Source organism: Tremella mesenterica (assembly GCF_000271645.1).
Source record: "Tremella mesenterica DSM 1558 unplaced genomic scaffold TREMEscaffold_19, whole genome shotgun sequence".
Lineage (NCBI taxonomy): Eukaryota > Fungi > Basidiomycota > Tremellomycetes > Tremellales > Tremellaceae > Tremella > Tremella mesenterica.
Window position 1 is genome coordinate 23,981 of NW_006711243.1, and position 19,108 is coordinate 43,088.

Genomic DNA, 19,108 nt, shown 5'->3' on the forward strand with positions numbered 1-19,108 from the left:
TGAAGCAAGATAGCAGTCCACTTTGGAAAATGTAGTACATGATCAGGTTTTCCGGAACCAGCTACATGCATACATCTCGACAGAGTTAATCCCAGCTGAATTCATCCTCCCCTTGCGGGTGTTTACCGGCGACAGCACTTCCATTCCCTGCTTGCCCATTGCTGCCATTGTGATCTACGTCATGTCCCATCTCGATCTGTCCGTCATGTTCCGTATTGGGATGGGCGATCTGAGTGGCTTTCGCTCTGGCAGTTGAGGGGAGGGTATGATATGTGGAGGAACGGAGATGAGCCGCGTAGGAATAGAGAATTAGGATAAAATAGATCTACAAATCAGTTTCCGTCCTCCTCTATCGACTCGTACCTATGCATAGCAATAACCCATGTTTGCCTATAAGGATATTGACAGCAGAGATCCAGGACCAATTTTGGATCGAAACAGGATCTGAGAATTGCACACATGAGGGCCATGGTGGAGTCAGAGGACCTACCTTCAACAACCAACCAGCTATCAACGTCCAACCCGCAAATACCTTCTCAGTCTGCCATATCTCCCCTGCCAAAGCTGCCCGCAGCTCTTCCGTGGCTGGATCATCCTGCGTTAAAGCGGGATCTTCAATCTCCCCTCTACTCGCGGCGAGATTTATCAGGTCCTGTTGTGCTTGAGAATTTGAGACTCTACGTCCGTCATGAGGTACCGAATACCAGTAATGTTGATAGAAGAGATAATGGAATATAGTGAGGATAGCATGATCGATTGTATATAAATGTGAGATGAGGAGGGTGGGAACAGCTGTTTCCTATTTGTCAATCTTTACTCTCAACTGCTCCTTGGTCGCGCCCCAATACTCCTGATGCAACCTTCTTACACTACACATAGCGTCTCATCACTGCATGCTACATAGCTGCATATAGAGCTGAGAGAATGAGAGAAAAAACGATGACTCACGGATTTGACAATCCTCAGAGCCCATAAAAAAGCAAAGAGGGTGGCGGTAGAATAGGCATAAAAGAGTAATTGTAGAAAACTACCTCCTACGAAAATAGTGATGAGTCCGTAAAGTCCCGCGACTTTATTGATGAGCTAGATGTCAGCTTAGTTGAAAACCCAGGATGTCCAGCTCACGCCGAATAGAAGGATGATCTCAGATCCTACAGGTCAGTCGGCCATACATTCGGGAGGTATCGAACACCCACCTAATTTTATATCCAACAGACCGAGGAACGAACTGAAGACTGCCTCCGGGCGGAGAGGTCTGAAACCTATTCTCATGCTCCGTCGTTACCAGCTTTGGCTGTCTTGTTTTTGAGGCTATACGCTCCTAGTTGTTTGGCTATGCAGACGTACAGACATGTCCTACGTCGATGTGAGTGGAAAACTGGAAAGTAAAGGCTGGATCAGAAGATGCCACATTCAAAACGCCGAGGAGAGAAAAGTACGCCGATGAATTCACGAAACTCGATCCTACTCTTTCCTCTCTATCATCCCTTCTCCCGCCCCTATCAGCTATATCGAACACTCGCTGTATAACTCGACAACGGTAGATACATAAACATCATGGCTTCCAGCGCTCAGATCTCCAAAAAGAGGAAATTCATCGCCGATGGTGTCTTTCAAGCTGAGCTTGGAGAGTTTTTGTGAGAGATTCCCTTAATCTTGACTATATAAGCTGACATCGTCTCTTCGTTCTCTCCATTGTATCATACCCAATCTACGCAAATCGTCTACCCACACGTACAAAACTGTTGCCCTTCATGTGGTCTCCGATGCAGCACTCACGAACTCGCCGATGAAGGTTATTCCGGATGTGAAGTGCGCGTTACACACGCTAGGACCGAAATCATCATTCGCGCCACTCACACTCAAGAGGTTCTCGGTGCCAACGGTCGTAGAATCCGTGAACTCAGGAGTTTGGTCATGAAAAGATTCAAGTTCCCCGAGAACAGTCTCGAGTTATACGCCGAGAGGGTCCAGTACAGAGGTTTGAGCGCCGTGGCTCAGGCGGAGAGTTTGAGGTACAAGTTACTCGGTGGACTCGCTATGCGTCGGTGAGTAATTACCTTTCTTATCAATCTGCACTCTCTGTTGAAACAACTTGTATCCAATGCAGTCGTAATCGAAAGACAAGCGCTGACTCTCAGTGCATGCTACGGTGTCCTCCGTTTCGTCATGGAGTCCGGTGCCAAAGGTTGCGAAGTCGTCGTATCTGGAAAACTTCGTGCCGCTCGTGCTAAAAGCATGAAATTCGTCGATGGACTCATGATTCACTCCGGTCAGCCCGCAAAGGACTATGTAGACTACGCCGTTCGTCACGTCCTTCTCCGTCAGGGTGTCCTGGGTATCAAGGTCAAAATGTGAGCTCATCCCTCCTACCTATTGTCTTTGATCAGCAACGTTTTCCGAGCACGTCAAGCTTCACAATCTCACCTGCTCCCTGTCGTGACGATGTCGGTGGAAGACAAGAGACTCATTTTGTTCACTTTTGAAAGAGCAACTGTGACTAACATATAGCATGAGGCCTTTCGACCCCGAGGGCCGTATGGGACCCGCAAAGAACCTTCCCGATGCTGTTACCATGGTCGAGTGAGTGGACATCTCTTATCTCTCCCTCTTTACCTCCTTGCTCAGTGACACCTTCTACGAAGATGACCCATACGTTTGAGGGGTCCATCTGAAGAGGAGCGCGCTGATCCCACAGTCCCAAGCCAGAAGGCATCATCGAGATCAGATCGGAGCACAAGGAGCCCCAAGGTATCCCTCCTCCTCAACCGCAACCCGAGATTCCCGCTGGCGCAGAGGCGTACTAGGTTCAGGGCACTGTACGATAGCGTTACTGAGCATGAATTGAGGTTTCTCCCACTGATGGATGTGGCATTATTTTCACATTAATTATTCCCTGACTTGCATTCTCAAGCATGAAAGATTACTTGATTTTCCCCTTCATCCCGCCCTTCGCCTTCCTGCTTCTCTGTCACTGTATCGATATTCGATTGTTGCGATGTTGACTCAATACTATCACAGTCAGCTTGATCACGATCACCATAGATGAACCCACGATATAAGGGACGATTCGATACGGAACCAATTCACAATACTTTCGGTCAGCTTAGAAACTCACGATGCAGCCGAGACAAAAGGTCAGGACTCACTTTATCCCAATCTGATCCATATTTCTTCTTACAAGCCTCATCATCCCTCATCTGACGATGGATCAGGAGGATGGCAAAGAAAACGACGTAGAAGTATGGTAATGGAGAACCGAAACCAGCGGGGAGACACCAAGCGCAGCTATTCATCAGTACTCATACTTTCATTCCTTCCGCCTCCACGTCCGCCAGTCTGACCGTGATATATAAACACACACACACACACACAGAGAAAGAGAGAGAGAGCGGATCTCAAGAGAAGAGGCAGGGAAACTCACGCCATGATCCAATCTCCGAAATAATTTGGATGTCTGGACCGACCCCACCAACCGGAAGTGAGGAGTCGAGTGCCTCGTTGTGTTTCCAAGAATGTGAGGTCTGTGGTGAGCTAAGCCCTGGTCCCCTTCGTAGATGTAGAGCAGCCAAATGATCTATAGGTCCGTGAAATGGTGTTCAGGCCGGATACGGCCATTTTCACACATTGCCCCGCGTCTCAAGGAGGGAGAGACGCTGAGTAGGTCGGAGAGGCTTCAGAGAATGGGAGGACGACGGGAATAGGTAGGGTGGAACAGATGGTGAGGATAGAAAATAGTGAGAATAGGAGTGACCGAGACTCACTCTTGGGATTTTTGCCTTTCCTAAATTGATCCTTCTCATTATTCGCAACTCTGAATATATACTGTCCGATCACTTCCAAAGCGATTATACCAGCGGAACGGGCCCAACCAAGATGTACAGGGGTGAAAGCTAGATATCGAGCTTGAAGTCCGTATGTGAATGGAACCCAAGTAAGATCACCAAAAGCCAGCATGAAACCGAATCCGTCGGTTGTGATGTCCATCTGACCCAAGATGGATGCCTGAGGGTTAGCGGAGAAACCCAGAACGTGTCTTGGGACAAACTCGGACAGACGCTGCTGGCAGCATCGGAGAAGAGATGATAACGTGAGGGCTGATGGGAACACTGGAGTTGGGTGAGTCGATGAGGGCAACTGTGAGCTGGGCAAGGGGAGATGGGGTACATGTCGACGTACCTCTGAAATCAAACAATCGGCAGCGTACCATCCTTCGAAAACCAAGACCAGCCACATGGAATCTGACACACTACCATTCCGTACGTACTGCTCGCAGGCACAAGAAACGTTGAGTAAAACCCAAAGGATGATCCCAGGTCGGACTTCGTTGAATGTTTTGATGTCGAACGAGGGGAACCCGGGAAATGTGGGATTTAGGGGACGGCCGAGGAAGAACTGGGACATCAGGTGATGCTCGATGGATTTGCAAGCCCAGTTCGTGGTAAAATTTTCATCTTCTGTGAGGAGGACAAGTATCATCCGAGAGTCAGGATGAGCAGACCGATGTGAGTTCGGTCGACATGAGGGGCTATGGGAATGGACATGAGAGTGGGATGGAGAGGAGACGGATGATAGGAGATTTGCTCACATCATAGATGAACACTCCGGAATTACCGCCTATAGCCAACAGCTCTTTAGAGTAAAAAGACCAAACATACACCCATATAGCTTGAGCGAGCGCCATGACCAAAGAAGCCGAGACCAGCGGTACCCAATGATCGTACAGCCAAGCGAAACGTTCCGGACCACCGGGTTGAAGGATGATACCCACTGTAATTCCTAGAGTAAGAAGAAGTGTTGATGTTCCTGTCTCGTAAGCTGGCTCATCGTGTAGATGCTGGCGATGGAATGATCATGATTCGAGGGACAGATAAGACAAACCCACCGTTCATCTTGTATACTTTCCTCTTACCATCTCTCAATAAACCACCTTCCACTGTCTGACCAGGAAGCACAGCCCAGCAAGCCACACAATAAATGTACCATCCCAGATACACCCACATGGCATTCCAATCCCACAGGTTGCCAGCTAAACTGGGCCAATCACCGATCAACTCCCATGTCGCTCTCCACGCCGCAGATGAGGATGGTGGACATCCTGTCACTTCATTGCAAGCGAAGAAGAGCCCATAAGCGGTGATCGGAGTGAGAAAAGTAACTATGAGACATCCTAGAGGACCGAAGAATTCGTGCGCTGATGAACGAGGGTTGAGCTCTTCATAGGACATCGGAGTTGGGTGAGCGGGGAGGGTGAGATGAGCTGTTGCTGTGATTGTGGTGGTGATTTGCCCATCGACTGGGTCTGACTGTGACATATTGAGACTGATGGGGGAGAGAAGTTCAAGTGTATGATTGTTTGGTAGAAGAGAGAAAGAGACGAGGTAAGTGAGTAGTAGTGATCGATGACGCCGATGGATGTAAGGATTATTCTGTGGCTCGTCCTCAGTGGCAGTAACTTAGCAGTCAGCGGTCACTCCACCGATCTCTGGGATATTCTCCGTTCTATATTCATCGTGAGAGGCCGTCTTGGATTGAGTACCTCAGGAGGATAAAGACATTTTGAGATTATATGTAGATCGATGCATTCGTCAAGTTCGTCATCTATCGGACACCACGGGGGAAATTATAGTCCAAGTGCGGTGATGTACGTTCAGACAGAAGAATAGGTTGATGCATAAATGATCCTCTGCGATCTATATTGATCGTACCCCGAAGGGCGAGGGTACTACGTTAGAAAACGCTATGAAGCTACAGGAAATCATAATTCTCCCCGTATCCGCTTGACCCCACTCCAAACACCGTCCACACCATCCCATACCCAATCTCTTAACAAGAACCGCACATCGACATTCTCATCGTCAAATACATAGTAAGAGAAACGTCGGTGAAGATAACCGAGATGTCGAGGAGTGTAATTGAAGACGGATATCCAGAAAACGGCAGTGATGATGAGCATGAGCATGTCTGATGGTCAATAATCGCCTTCAACATGTCAGAAACTCGGTTAGTCAGGAGAGAAACGTCGTTCCTTTTCATATGGTCAGAGGAGATTATATCGCAGAGGAGAGAAAGAGAGGGAAGACATATACGTACAGATCATGCCTTTTTCCCATGCTTCCAACATGGAGAAACCGAATGTGACTTCGAATTTTGTTCTGAATATCAGCATTCCATTCACGTCTTGAACGATTCCAGATGTAGTGGATTCTGTTGTCCATTTTGTAATTTGAGCCAGAAAGTCCGGGTTGAGATCCGAGGACGACGAGAGTGTTGAAGAGGGATGGGAGAGCGGAAGGGTGAGCCGAGTAATTACCTGTACGACCAAAATGTTCTACGTATACCGGGGGGAGGTCTTGGTGGGTATTGAGGCATATTCGATGATACGTGTTTTGTCTATATAATTGTCGTTGCTAAAGTAATAGGATCGGGTGGGGACGAGAGGAGGTGAACGGAGATGGAGAGAATGTCCGCACGGCATCAGACCGGCCCGGTTTCTCCTCCACGGCTAAGTATACGGATGACCCTAACGACTGTTCAAATTTGCTTCTTCACAATTACTCGTATTCATATCATCTTGCTTTGCTTCTGCTATGGTGAGTCTCTCGTGTAATCAGCTCTTATGGTCCATACTGCTTGTTTCAGGTAGTTGAGCCTGTCATTCTTGTCAGAGCTGGGAGTTTGGAGTGTCCGGAAGAACAGCAACCGAGCCATCAGAAACTCAACGAGAAACCCAACTGAGACTCAGCTGTGCCGTGTCCATGTCCGTGTCCGTCCCTTGGCCCTCAAACATCTTTCCCCTCTCCTCACCGTATCATCTAGAGGATATGCAACCCCTTCCAGGATCAAGGTAAAAAACCCAGTCGTCGAAATTGACGGCGATGAAATGACCCGTATCATCTGGAAGAAGATCAGAGAAGAACTCATCTTACCTTATGTCGACGTAGAGCTCAAATACTACGATTTGGGTATCGAAAACCGTGATGCCACCGATGATCAAGTGACTGTCGACTCTGCAGAGGCCATCAAGAAGTATAGCGTCGGTGTGAAATGCGCTACTATCACACCGGACGAAGCGAGAGTCAAGGAATTCAAGTTGAAAGAAATGTGGAGGAGTCCAAATGGGACCATCAGGAATATCCTAGGGGGTACGGTTTTTAGAGAACCTATCATACTGAAGAGTATCCCTAAACCAGTGCCAGGTTGGACGAAGCCTATTTGTATTGGGCGTCATGCTTTTGGTGATCAAGTGAGGCATTTTTCATCCCCCTTTGACTTTCACAAATTTATGGTTTCTACTCACAGTTTACGCAGTCTCATCCCTCTTGAAAATGGAACATGACACTGAGCATGGGGTTGATGTTGAAATATCAGAGAGGGGCGAACATACAAGAGGAGAGAAATGGACGCTGATACGCAGTACCGCTCCACTGACTTTGTCGCTCCAGGACCAGGTAAACTGACCCTCACTTTCTCCCCCGCAGACAGTAGCAAACCCACCGAAATGCAAGTGTACGATTTCAAAGGTCCTGGTGTCGCGTTGAGCATGTATAACACTGAGGAGAGTATCAAAGGGTTTGCACATGCTAGTTTCAAGATGGCTATCAGTAAGGAAATGCCTCTGTTCATGTCGACTAAGAAGTGAGTGTGCCCTCATTCCATACTAGATCACTCCACATCGTCAAACTACTTTACCACTTTTCTTCCAATCCCCAAAGACATAAGTAAGGTTGATCAATGAGACAATAACCGAACTCGATCAGAAATCCTGGATATGTAAAGCTCATAGATTCCCCCTGTATTGTGAAAGAGATCTGTGTACTCACCCACAGCACTATCCTCAAAAAATACGACGGCAAATTCAAAGACGTGTTTCAAGAGATATACGAGTCGACATACAAAAAGGAATTCGAACGTCTTGGTATCTACTACGAGCACCGCCTCATAGACGACATGGTGGCCCAAGCTATCAAATCATCTGGAGGTTTTGTGTGGGCGTGCAAGAATTACGATGGAGATGTCATGAGTGATATCCTGGCTCAAGGCTTTGGTTCTCTGGGAATGATGACCTCGGAGTTGATCACCCCAGATGGGTCCACTATGGAGTCCGAGGCGGCTCATGGGACTGTGAGCTCTTTCCCTCTTTGTCATTCTCACCTCTCGTCGCGTTTTCTGATCTCTTCCACTGTGCTGATCACTGACTAATCATGACACTCATCCTGTCATCTCGACAAAACGAGGTAAAGCGGGAAGGTCATAAATGCATGTGGTGATCTTCATCATGGAAGGTGTGGTAAAAGCATAGAAGAGTTGATGACTAATGCCACAGGTCACGCGACACTACCGTCAATGGCAAAAGGGCGAAGAGACATCTACCAACCCCGTAGCTTCCATTTTCGCCTGGACCCGCGGTCTCGCTTTCCGCGCCAAGCTTGACAACACACCAGAGCTCGCCTCGTTCGCCCAAGACCTCGAGGCTGCATGTGTGGAGATTATAGATCAGGATGGAGTGATGACTAAAGATCTGGCTTTGGCGATGAAAGGCAAGCAGATGACCAGAGATGACTGGGTCACCACGGATGTTTATATGAAGAAAGTCGAGGAGAGACTGGTGGAGAAGATCTCGAAGAGGGCCTGATTGAAGCTGTCACTTGTCAAGCTCTGTTATAATCATGTGAACCCTTGTTGGACTCGACGACGCAGGATAAGGGGGTTGACAGATTAAGGTAGAAAGATGATGAATGAGTGAAGTTGAATAAGGCCTGACTCGTTCCGCCATGATTTGACTGAGTCTTTTAGAAGATACAAGTCTCTACAGGCCCACGATTATCGTGAAGGGCGGCCTTGAAAATGAATAGCAGCTCATCTTTTCCCCGCCGGCGCCGGGTGGACATTGACTTGGAGGGGAGCTCTTCTTGGACAGGGGCTGCGCAGTGGTAGCGCGTCTTGCGCTTTCTTCCTTTGAGATGGCTGTGCTGTCAGTCTGTAGCTCCTCGGGAGTGCTTTTAGCATCAAGCTTGCCATGTAACATCAGGCTAGAGCAGCAGAAAAAGATGATTTCTTAGATTGCAGGGTTGACGAGGGATCACGGACCAGATGGAGGATGGGTTGAAAGTGCCACATTCAATCGGATGCCACAACGCTCGTCGTTTTTTACCGCAGCCATCCTCATACATCTCGTATTCGACACCATCCAAGGTGTTTGCATATATATACTCTTCAGTCAATCATCTACTCCATACCCAATCTGAAAGATGAACACTCTACCTCTTCCTCCAGATACCAGAGAGAGGGCACCAAGAGTCAAGAACAGGGCCCCTGCTCCTATCCAAGTGAGTTTTGAGCTTCTGCAAACTTGTATCATGATTGAACAATTAGATCACCTCTGAACAACTGCTTCGTGAGGCTCAAGAGAGACAAGAACGTTCTTTTACTGCTCCTAAACAACGAATTCAAGATCTTGAAGAACTCTCCGAGTTTCAGGGGAGGAAGAGGAATGAATTTGAGGGAAGGATTAGATATTCTCGCGATGATTTTAGAGGTAAGTTTTGATTCATTCGACCCATCTTGTTGTATCACACACAATTCACATATCTTGCTCTTCTACCAATTTTCTTGGGACTTTATCAACAATTCATCCGTCAGCTTATCGGGTCATGTGATCATGTCAAAGGGTGTGGACTTATTCGGGACACCAATGAAGACCAAGTGTCATATTGCAATCGGTCATCAAATGTACTCAGAGCTGACAAATAGCATGGATCAAATATGCTCAATGGGAAGCTAGCCAGAATGAGTTTGAACGTGCTAGATCCGTTTTTGAAAGGGCTATGGACATAGATCCTCGAAATGTAGACATTTGGATCAAGTATACGGATATGGAGTTGAAAGCGAGAAATATCAATCATGCTAGGAATTTGTATGATAGGGCTATCACTTTACTACCTCGTGTGGATGCGGTATGTTGTTTCCCTCCTACTCGTTTGAAATGCACTGTTCCTCTTTCTATCCCCCTCTCATTCAATATTCACATATCGACACATCAAGTGCAGTCTATCAATAACAGTGACTTACTCTCAGTTGTGGTACAAATACGTTTACCTCGAAGAACTCCTTCTCAATATAGCTGGAGCTAGACAAATTTTTGAAAGATGGATGCAATGGGAACCAAATGACAAGGCGTGGCAAAGTTACATCAAGCTCGAAGAACGGTACAACGAGCTTGATCGTGCTTCAGCAATATACGAGAGATGGATCGGAGTCCGACCCATCCCTAAAAACTGGGTGACATGGGCTAAATTCGAAGAAGACAGAGGGAAGCCAGATAAAGCTCGCGAGGTTTTTCAAACTGCTCTTGAGTTCTTTGGAGATGAGGAGGAACAGGTCGAGAAGGCTCAGGCTGTCTTTGCTGCCTTTGCCAGGATGGAGACTAGATTGAAAGAGTTTGATCGAGCCAGGGTGATCTACAAAGTACGTTTCTTTTGTAGCTTCCTCATAGGCTTGGTCAGCTGACGACGTCAGTTCGCATTAGCCAGATTACCACGGTCCAAGTCTGCCACTCGTGAGTGAGCCTTCCGTCAATTATAGGATGTGCTGACGCGCAGTCTACACCGCATACACCAAATTCGAGAAACAGCGTGAGTTACAAAGTGTTCACATTGATCACCCCAGACTGACGCGCAGACGGTGATCGCTCAGGAGTGGAACTGACCGTGCTCGGTAAGAGAAGAATACAATACGAAGAAGAATTGGCCTACGACGGAACAAACTATGACGCTTGGTTCTCCCTCGCTCGACTGGAAGAGGATGCCTACCGAGCCGAGAAGGAAGATGGGGAGAATGCCGATCCTTCCCGAGTGAGAGAAGTGTATGAGCGAGCAGTAGCAAATGTTCCACCTGCGACTGAGAAGAGGTACGTTCAATGGTTTTCACTTCTTATTGATGCTACTGACATGACAGATATTGGCGGAGATACATCTTCCTATGGCTTCAATACGCCGCTTTTGAAGAAATAGACATCAAAGACTATGATCGAGCTAGAGATGTATACAAAGCCGCTATCAAACTTGTCCCACATCGAACTTTCACCTTCGCCAAGGTACTTTTCTCTTCGATTGATGCCATAGATCATGCTAATCACTTAGTTATGGTTACAATACGCTTATTTCGAAATTCGTCAACATGATGTCAACGCCGCACGTAAAGTCCTCGGTGCGGGTATCGGTATGTGTCCCAAACCTAAACTTTTCTCAGGTTATATCGAACTCGAAATGCGGTTGCGCGAATTTGATCGTGTTCGTACATTATACGAAAAGTTCTTGACTTACGACCCATCTTTGAGTTCAGCATGGATCCAATGGACACAAGTGGAATCTGCCGTGGAAGACTTTGAACGTGTTCGAGCTATATTTGAACTTGCTGTGAATCAAGCTTTAGATATGCCCGAAATAGTTTGGAAAGCTTATATCGATTTCGAAGCTGGAGAAGGAGAAAGAGAGAGGGCCAGACATCTATATGAGAGATTGTTGGAGAGGACGTCACATGTTAAGGTGTATATATCTTATGCGCTCATGGAAGTTTCAGCTTTGGGTGGTGGGGAGGATGAAGATGGGAATGAGATTGAAGGAGAGGTCGGGGATGCGGATATGGCTAGGGCTGTGTTTGAGAGAGGGTATAAGGATCTTCGTTCCAGGGGAGAAAAGGAAGATGTGAGTTGGGTATTGTCCTTTCTGTCATTCTTCTTGATCATTGCCACCACTCTCTATCCCCACAATCAAGTTAGGATTGTCCATCCACTTGCATCTCCGAACGAGGACTCAAATCACTACAATATATCCGCATTGTGGTTTCGGTTGTTGCTTCAAGGTCCCTTTGGTGACCTGGTGTACGAGCCAGAATGATATATCAAATACCAGCTACGAGGACAGGTGTAAGCTGACACTCAGCGCGCTCTATTATTGGAAGCTTGGAAAGCGTTCGAGGAGCGACATGGTTCAGACGAAGAAAGGGCAAAAGTGGAGGAAATGTTGCCTGTCACTCGGAAACGATGGCGCAGGGCGGAAGATGCAAGTGGGAATTTGGAAGAATGTACGTTCAACTTCAACCACTTTTTTGCTTCACAGGACTCTTTTCCTCGTGCTCTTCAGTCCAATTCCCTACATTACCGTGCTTTCAACTTCTCCTGCCTTTTCTTCACTGGGTCATTCACTCGACGCTTTTGGTCGCAACTGCCTCCGGTTTCAGAGTGTCTAAGTGTCTAGTGTACAGAACAGCTACTGATCATTCCAGATTGGGATCTCGTCTTCCCAGACGACGAGAAGGATGCTAATCCTGCCACTCATAAATTCTTCCAAGCTGCTCAAGCTTGGGCAGCCCAACGGAATGGAGTCGCCAGTGGCGGATTATCGTACGACTTACCTGATTCCGATGAAGAGGACGAGGACGAGGATGAGCAGGAAAAGGAAGAAGATGCCGATGGAAGTGAGGGACAGGCTGGAGAGAAAGTATCAGCTGCTGATGATGCTCATTCGGACAAGATGGATCAAGATGAGTGAAGGTGTCATCTTTTTGAGAGGTAGACATCTTTATGCATGGTACAGGTATTCTCAATCGAGATACATGCGACGAGCGTGTGACCTTCACATGTCAGACTTATGACAAAGAATGATATGACCGAGAGATACGATGAGTTCTTCACAGCTTTACCACAGGTTATTTCTCAGCGCTCACTGAATGCAAGTAATATGCCCATTGCAAGATGTGTGAAAGAATATTATAACTATCCCAATACTTCTCATCTTATTCATACACATACTAATCATTTACCCAATGATGAACCTACGTCTTTGTACTTTCAATATTAATTTATATTCCCAATATCACTCATCCATCTCCATCTCTTCATTTTTCCATCCTTTCCCTACCATACAACCTAAAACACAACCCCAAGCATGACCCATTTGTAACCAAGTTTCTTTTTGTCCAATTCCTAAAACACATAAATTCTTCCAAACCCGATGTATCTTACTTAATTTACTATACAAATCTTCCAAACTCAACTCACGAAGTTGTTTCATTATCCCTTCTCGGGATTTACAATCCTCCGCTGAAAGATCAAGTAAAGAAGGTAATAACGAAATTGTAGGTCTGTGAAGATGATCGAATATTAAAGAGAAAGTATTAGGATCAGGTAAGAATATAGGGATGACAGGAAGTATTAAAGTATGTTCTGTTTCTGCTGTATTATCTGGATTTGAAGGTGGTGGTGTAGGTGGAAGGGAAACGCTTCTTTGACGAATGGTTTGAGGTATGGATTCTGTATCGGTATGGGATGAATGAGGTGAGATATAGTTTTGTAAAGCTGAATTTAATGGGGATCCTGTGTAGTGAAGATAAGGAACGGGTGTTGTAGATTCCCATGAGGTGAGTTCGGACCAATGAGAACATTGAGAGGCTAAAACTAATTTACTGAAAGTTAGCGAGAACTCGTTATGATTAGACTAAACGTAAACGTAAACGTACCTAGCAACAACGATTTTGGGCGATTCATAATCACCATTGTCATCTCGTTTATGAATAGCCAACACTACGTCCGGTTTACATCCTAAGGTTTCCATGAATCGATCTAAAGTAGGATCTGTCTGATACACTGGAGCTGGAGCTACAGCCAGTTCAGGAGCAGTGAACCGAGTACTGGTCTTCCCGTCGACGGTGGTTTTGATTGGACGAGGAAATGGAGTTAGATGAGGAACAGGTCGGTAGATATGTGAACAAGCTAAGAATCGACGAAGGAGAGGGTTGAGTGTGTCTCGGATGTATTCCACCGGCTATTCGTTAGCATCACGTTGATATAATGGGTATCATTGATGAAGAGATATTGGTAGTGGATAGAGGCTGTACACAGCGGATAGAGACCGTACTCGGCGGATGGAAATTGCACACAGCGGATAGAAATCACACTCACCACACCTTGTAAATCGGGAAATTCATTCTGATCAATTTCCACCTCCGGAAATCGAGGCATCGGTAATCTCAAAGGTAACTTTATCCTTTCACCTTCTCTTCTCTCATTCCTCATTCTCTCTTTACTTCTCTCTTCTATCATCTCCAAAACATCTTTACCCAACACAGGTTTATTAGCTTTCGCTTTAGCCCTTTGAACAGAAGGTATACGAGGATAAGGTTTGAATCTTCCACCTTGTTTTGATCCAGGTGCTTTGCCGATCCCTCCAATCCTTGGTTTGATAGATGAGGAAGAAGTGATTTCCGAGATGGTCGATAAAGGGATCTTTGTGATTCCCAATGGAGATGATATCATTGATGAAGAAGAATTATTCTCTTTATTAGAGACGATCCTAAGTTGACTAGGGTTAAAGTCAAGGGCGGAATTTGAAGTGTTCATGATGCGTGCGTTGATCGTTGAAAGAAGCAAAGTCTGTGACATTGATGAGCAAAGTTTGTTAAACGAAGTATGTACAAGTATATATCTTCTAAAAGTTAAGGTCAAGTGTGGTGTTGAACGAATTGGTGATTGGATGTTGAAGTGAATATGTAAAAGTGATTGGTTAATGACAGGTAAAAGGAGGAAAAGAGAAAGAACTAACAAAGGTTGATTTCTTTTCTTCTACGTTTGACGATTATCTACCACGCGCTGTAAGGCTGAGGATTTGGGTGAAATGTGCCACCTGCCACGTATGTACCGGAGGGAATATGATCAGGGGTTGAAGTTGACAAGTTGGTCTTTTTGTGTATACGTGAGAAGCAAAAGAAGATAGTTGCGGGAGAAGCTTCGTTTGGTTTTTATGAAAGATGAGATGAGGAAGGATGTTCAGATCAATTGTGATTATTATAACATATCAAAGAGGGCGTGAGGGTAGTATGGGGTTGTTGAAGGGGAAACAAATATTCCAAAGTGACGAGCAGGTGAAGTTTTGATGGATTGATCTTCAAAGGATGTTGTTATTGATGGCATGATGGCATGATGTTAAAGCGACGAGAGAGTGAAGTCTTTTTTCCATCCGTTTCCGGTAAAAGAGGAGAGTAACGCCCAGAGCCCATAACAATGCAATGATCTGTCCTCTGAGCAATATGGAAAATCTGTCATCTGTCAATCACTACTCTTCAACCTTGAGCTTTCGGTAGTTTACGAATCATGTTGAGATGAGTTGTTGATGGCATCAGTCAATACGGAATTATGAGTATTTCGTGAAGTTACTCGTGGTGTGATTCTGTTGACGGTCCAAGTCAAATTCGATCCTGTTTAGCCTATCACTGGTGGACATTGTTCAAGATACGACAAGTGTGATTCACACAATGTCAGATGGTATCAGTATGTTATTGATCAAATAACCGGAAACGAGGAGAAGAGATCGGGAGCTCATGTACCCCACAAATAATGAAGTGTGGATCTTTCCTCACTGTTGAGTCAAACTTTCTTTCCGATTCCCTCCATTACCCCATCCACAAGGCCACAGATTACCTATCTGAAACTCTAGATCGGATTCTATACGGATCGTGCCTGTGATAAAGAAGGAGAGAAGAGAAGAGAAGGCGCATGGTGACTTTTGACGTAAGTACTTAACTTATAACTTAGGAAACGAGCGAAACAAATCGATTCAAAAATCAGACCGCCGCCCGCCGCGAGTGTTTTTAGAGGTCTTTCTTTCTCTCTATTCGTACTCCTCTATATGACAAGTCACACTCCTCTTCCGCTTATCATTCTCACTCCTACCATCGTGTCACCCCACGACGACCTGACCTGTGTTGATACAGATCAACGCAATCATGTTTTACTTAGGATTCGGTAGAACTGACGGAATGACCCACATGACATGCGCCGGATGTGCATTGCGCAACGTTTGATCACCCATCGGCCTGAAGATGTTCTCCTTCATACGGTAGCCCTCTTAACCAGAAGATAAAAAGCCATGAGATCAAAGGCAGAAATGCTCTGCAAGAAATATGCATGGATATACCCAATGATTAAGACATGCAGATAGATAGGTAATCACACTCAAGCGTGAAACAAATCAAGTTCACTCCGGTCGGATAGGTTTGATATTGGGATATAACTTTCCAGGGTTCATGATATCCAAAGGGTCCACTGACATGTTAATAAAGAATCACATAAATGTTCGAAAAAAGAAGAAGAAACTCACTTGTCCGCTTGACAGTCTCCATAAGACTAACAGTTCCAACTCCTAATTCCGTCTCGAGATATTCTATCTTTCCCGTCCCAACACCATGTTCTCCTGTACATGTCCCACCTAATCGGATGGCACGTTCTACCATTTCGTGTACCCCTTCACGGATACGAGAAAGTTCGTCTTCGTTTGTGAATAGAGCGAGGGAATGACAGTTTCCGTCGCCGACGTGGCTGTTTATCAGATTGTTACTAAGCGGCGGGGGAGAAAATAAGGACTAACCCAAAATGACAAGCTGTGATACCTCTCTTTTCGAAATCTTCGCTCGTCTCTCTGATCAAAGCTGGTAATTTGGAGATGGGTACACTACCGTCAGTACATTTCCAATTGTTTTTCCATCTCACTCAAGAGACTCTGAAGGGTGTCTCCTGACCCTCGTGACGACGAGAGTACAGAGAGATAGAGGAAGTCGCAGGACATGTCAGACTCACCAAACATCCGTAGTCCATACTTTCGACCCTTCAATCAAAGCTAAAACACTCCATAAAGCCGCTTTCCTCCCTTGCCATAAATCCTCGGCTTCCTTGTCCGTCTTGGAAAATTCAAAATTCTTTCCACCGTGTTTTTGACATACGGCCTTGGTTCCTTTAGCGACTTCAGACATGGCAGCATCGGATCTGATCTCAGCGATCCGGCTTGAAGCACCATGATTGTAAGGTATTGGCGTAATCTTGGAGAAAACCGGCATGATGCGTATGAGGGACTCACCCCTGGAATTTGAACAACAACGAATCTGCTTCCTTGTATTCTCTACTGACCGCACCACCTCTATTGATAGCTTTCATAGTTCTCGCATCAAGGAACTCGACGCATTCTGACATCAGGCCAGCCTCTGAGTCTAAGGAGATGGGAACACTCACGGACCGGATAACCAGCTGTAACACTCATTGTTAGTTGATTCTCATTGCATTATTGGCCTGCCTCTGGGACTATGAGATACTTGTTGAGAGAGATATGTACGAGCAATGCAGAATACCAGTTGGAGACAAAGTATGAGGTGGGCGGCTCCAATAAATCGGTTGGTGGAAAAGAGTCACGAGAAGGTGTGGAGATCTCAGCGAGAAGTACGTAACTCACATCTCCGTAGCAGCATTCACAGCGTCTTCCACTCCGTCAAATGTCACTACAGCGCATTTCGTCGGTAACAACGGAGCTAATCTCAAAGTCGCCTCGGTGACTATACCCAAAGTTCCTTCGGCACCAATGAAAAGTTTAGTGGTATCGAATCCCGCCGCGGATTTTCTGGCATGTTGACGGGTTTTGATGACTTCTCCAGTGGATAGTACAACGGTCTGAGATTAGTCGTCCATCTGCAAAGGGGAGTTTGAGAGGTGTTCAAAAGACAATGACTCTTGACGATAACAATCAACGGAATCAAAGTATGGGTCTGGTCAAAGGTAGAAAGAATAGGGAAACTCGTGCTGAGGATCGAGCGAAGATACGTGACAGTGACAAGGAGTTACGCTGCAGACAGATCGGAGTGAAAGCGGCTGAAGACATCCTGGGGGAGGGGAGGGAGGGGGGAGGGGGGAGGGGTAAGAAAAGGTCAGAGTCAGTGAATCCTTGTATACACTTACCAAATTCAAAAACCACTCTGCCTTAGCAGTCCCATACCTGACAGCGTTCGTGCCACTACACCCAGTAGCCACCATACCACCTATCGTAGCTCCGGGTCCAGGATCTAAAGGGAAAAACAATGGGGCTCCTTTTTCTTTCAACCAAGCGTTGACATCTTCCCATTTGACACCGGATTGAACGGTCATCTCCCCGTCTGGAGCGGAGAACTGTAGAATTTTATTCATATTTGATAAATCGAGGGATATCCCGCCATAGGGCTGAAAGTGAGATCATGACCATTCAATCAGGTGATTGGACGACTCAATTGAGGTCTCACAGATGACAGAATGTCTCCTCATGCTTTTGATGAGTGATCGCGTGAAGCGAGAAAAAAGAGGAGCGAAAGGACAACAAGGAGCAGGGAAGAGAGAAGGGGTGAGAGAAAGAAGGGAGATAATTAACTTACACTACTGAAATGTCCCTCTAAACTCGTTCCTCCTGAATAAGGAGTAATAGGTACTTTCCACTTTCGAGCCACTTGAACAACTTTGACAACATCATCCGTACTTTCTGCCCAAACCACCACAGTAGGTCGTTTAGCAGCATGATAACTCCAATCACTTACACCATGAACTTCAAGATCAGATGGATCTGTACTGATTCTTTCTCCTGCTTGATCACCAAAATATTTCGTAAGATCTTCTATGGCTTGTTGATAATCTGCTCTCGTACCATATGTGGGTGGATGAGAGAGCCAATATTGTTTAGCTTGTGATGATTCTACTAATTCACTTGATGGATTCCCTTCTTTGTTATTTGATGATGCTGAAAGGTTCGAGATGATGTTGGAAGATGAAGATAGATTCAAAAATGAAGAAAGAGAAGAAGGAAGTTTAGATAATTTAGAAAGGAATGAATCTTCAGGTGGAGGAGGGAGATAAGATAAGGAATAACCGAGTGCTGTCGTTCCTAAGAAAGATAGGAGGAGATAGAATGACGTTCTCGGTGAATTTGAGGTATCGGAAAAGATCCTTGCTGTATTTGCGAGAGGGGAGTAGGACGCTTGAGAAGGTCGAGGAGGAGGTGGAATGCGACGGTCGCCGGTGGTGACGGACCTGGATGAAGGACGAGGAGAGTGACGAGGAGGACGAAGATGGGTGAGGGATCTTGAGGTGTACATCGTATATTGATCCAATGTTCACAGTTTATCACACAGACTACCTTACAAAGGCTCACAGGGGCTAAATCAAGGTGAGAGGAAAAGACATCAAGACATGAGTAGGTGAAGAGAAGAGACACGAAATACAGTGAGCTGAAAAAAACAAGTCGGAGAGGACCGAAGATATGGCGTC

General features: G+C 45.9%; 8 protein-coding genes across 8 annotated transcripts; 3 read left to right on the forward strand and 5 right to left on the reverse strand.

Moving 5' to 3' along the window:
* Positions 1-85: 85 nt before the first annotated feature.
* TREMEDRAFT_70402 (uncharacterized protein) lies at positions 86-1,272 on the reverse strand (the record flags this gene model as incomplete). The annotated part of the gene is made up of 5 exons (XM_007008242.1): positions 86-325; positions 491-799; positions 949-1,083; positions 1,126-1,151; positions 1,197-1,272. 5 exons carry the CDS (start codon positions 1,270-1,272, stop codon positions 86-88), a joined length of 786 nt encoding a protein of 261 aa, XP_007008304.1.
* Positions 1,273-1,485: 213 nt separating this feature from the next.
* TREMEDRAFT_41205 (uncharacterized protein) lies at positions 1,486-2,859 on the forward strand. Its single transcript, XM_007008198.1, has 5 exons — positions 1,486-1,637; positions 1,773-2,048; positions 2,142-2,354; positions 2,512-2,583; positions 2,699-2,859. Exons 1-5 carry the CDS (start codon positions 1,558-1,560, stop codon positions 2,805-2,807), a joined length of 750 nt encoding a protein of 249 aa, XP_007008260.1. The 5' UTR covers positions 1,486-1,557; the 3' UTR covers positions 2,808-2,859.
* Positions 2,860-2,883: 24 nt separating this feature from the next.
* Positions 2,884-5,370, reverse strand: TREMEDRAFT_41207 (uncharacterized protein). Its single transcript, XM_007008199.1, has 8 exons — positions 4,886-5,370; positions 4,589-4,806; positions 4,180-4,395; positions 3,765-4,005; positions 3,425-3,524; positions 3,150-3,288; positions 3,056-3,094; positions 2,884-3,012 (listed from the first exon to the last, which is right to left on the reverse strand). The coding sequence occupies exons 1-8, from the start codon at positions 5,313-5,315 to the stop codon at positions 3,007-3,009; spliced, it is 1,389 nt and encodes a 462-aa protein (XP_007008261.1). The 5' UTR covers positions 5,316-5,370; the 3' UTR covers positions 2,884-3,006.
* A 388-nt stretch (positions 5,371-5,758) lies between these two features.
* Positions 5,759-6,375, reverse strand: TREMEDRAFT_35792 (uncharacterized protein; the record flags this gene model as incomplete). Its single annotated transcript, XM_007008171.1, has 3 exons — positions 5,759-5,964; positions 6,094-6,155; positions 6,314-6,375. Coding segments are annotated over 3 exons (330 nt in total), but the record flags the coding sequence as incomplete, so codon positions are not given.
* A 508-nt stretch (positions 6,376-6,883) lies between these two features.
* Positions 6,884-8,635, forward strand: TREMEDRAFT_72515 (uncharacterized protein; the record flags this gene model as incomplete). Its single annotated transcript, XM_007008243.1, has 4 exons — positions 6,884-7,246; positions 7,418-7,638; positions 7,830-8,124; positions 8,327-8,635. The coding sequence occupies 4 exons, from the start codon at positions 6,884-6,886 to the stop codon at positions 8,633-8,635; spliced, it is 1,188 nt and encodes a 395-aa protein (XP_007008305.1).
* Positions 8,636-9,251: 616 nt separating this feature from the next.
* Positions 9,252-12,602, forward strand: TREMEDRAFT_72516 (uncharacterized protein; the record flags this gene model as incomplete). The annotated part of the gene is made up of 11 exons (XM_007008244.1): positions 9,252-9,329; positions 9,376-9,538; positions 9,754-9,956; positions 10,078-10,467; positions 10,519-10,558; positions 10,602-10,634; positions 10,681-10,909; positions 10,957-11,095; positions 11,142-11,705; positions 11,943-12,084; positions 12,286-12,602. 11 exons carry the CDS (start codon positions 9,252-9,254, stop codon positions 12,549-12,551), a joined length of 2,247 nt encoding a protein of 748 aa, XP_007008306.1. The 3' UTR covers positions 12,552-12,602.
* Positions 12,603-12,875: 273 nt separating this feature from the next.
* On the reverse strand, positions 12,876-14,398 carry TREMEDRAFT_66115 (uncharacterized protein; the record flags this gene model as incomplete). The annotated part of the gene is made up of 3 exons (XM_007008245.1): positions 12,876-13,464; positions 13,519-13,823; positions 13,961-14,398. The coding sequence occupies 3 exons, from the start codon at positions 14,396-14,398 to the stop codon at positions 12,876-12,878; spliced, it is 1,332 nt and encodes a 443-aa protein (XP_007008307.1).
* A 1,546-nt stretch (positions 14,399-15,944) lies between these two features.
* On the reverse strand, positions 15,945-18,963 carry TREMEDRAFT_41215 (uncharacterized protein). The gene is made up of 9 exons (XM_007008200.1): positions 18,223-18,963; positions 17,777-18,034; positions 17,277-17,491; positions 17,060-17,082; positions 16,908-17,013; positions 16,631-16,816; positions 16,422-16,505; positions 16,155-16,372; positions 15,945-16,099 (listed from the first exon to the last, which is right to left on the reverse strand). Exons 1-9 carry the CDS (start codon positions 18,934-18,936, stop codon positions 16,032-16,034), a joined length of 1,872 nt encoding a protein of 623 aa, XP_007008262.1. The 5' UTR covers positions 18,937-18,963; the 3' UTR covers positions 15,945-16,031.
* Between the last annotated feature and the right edge of the window lie 145 nt (positions 18,964-19,108).

Coding starts and splice junctions, on each gene's coding strand:
- TREMEDRAFT_41205 (XM_007008198.1), top strand. CDS start 1,558: ATGGCTTCCAGCGCTCAGATCTCCAAAAAGAGGAAATTCATCGCCGAT. Junction 1,638..1,772: donor GCTGAGCTTGGAGAGTTTTT/GTGAGAGATTCC, acceptor TCTCCGATGCAG/CACTCACGAACTCGCCGATG. Junction 2,355..2,511: donor CTGGGTATCAAGGTCAAAAT/GTGAGCTCATCC, acceptor ACTAACATATAG/CATGAGGCCTTTCGACCCCG.
- TREMEDRAFT_41207 (XM_007008199.1), bottom strand. CDS start 5,315: ATGTCACAGTCAGACCCAGTCGATGGGCAAATCACCACCACAATCACA. Junction 4,807..4,885: donor GAAAGTATACAAGATGAACG/GTGGGTTTGTCT, acceptor CTTACGAGACAG/GAACATCAACACTTCTTCTT. Junction 3,095..3,149: donor ATGGATCAGATTGGGATAAA/GTGAGTCCTGAC, acceptor GCTGACCGAAAG/TATTGTGAATTGGTTCCGTA.
- TREMEDRAFT_41215 (XM_007008200.1), bottom strand. CDS start 18,936: ATGTACACCTCAAGATCCCTCACCCATCTTCGTCCTCCTCGTCACTCT. Junction 18,035..18,222: donor TAGAGGGACATTTCAGTAGT/GTAAGTTAATTA, acceptor TCTCACTTTCAG/CCCTATGGCGGGATATCCCT. Junction 16,506..16,630: donor GTATGGACTACGGATGTTTG/GTGAGTCTGACA, acceptor TACTGACGGTAG/TGTACCCATCTCCAAATTAC.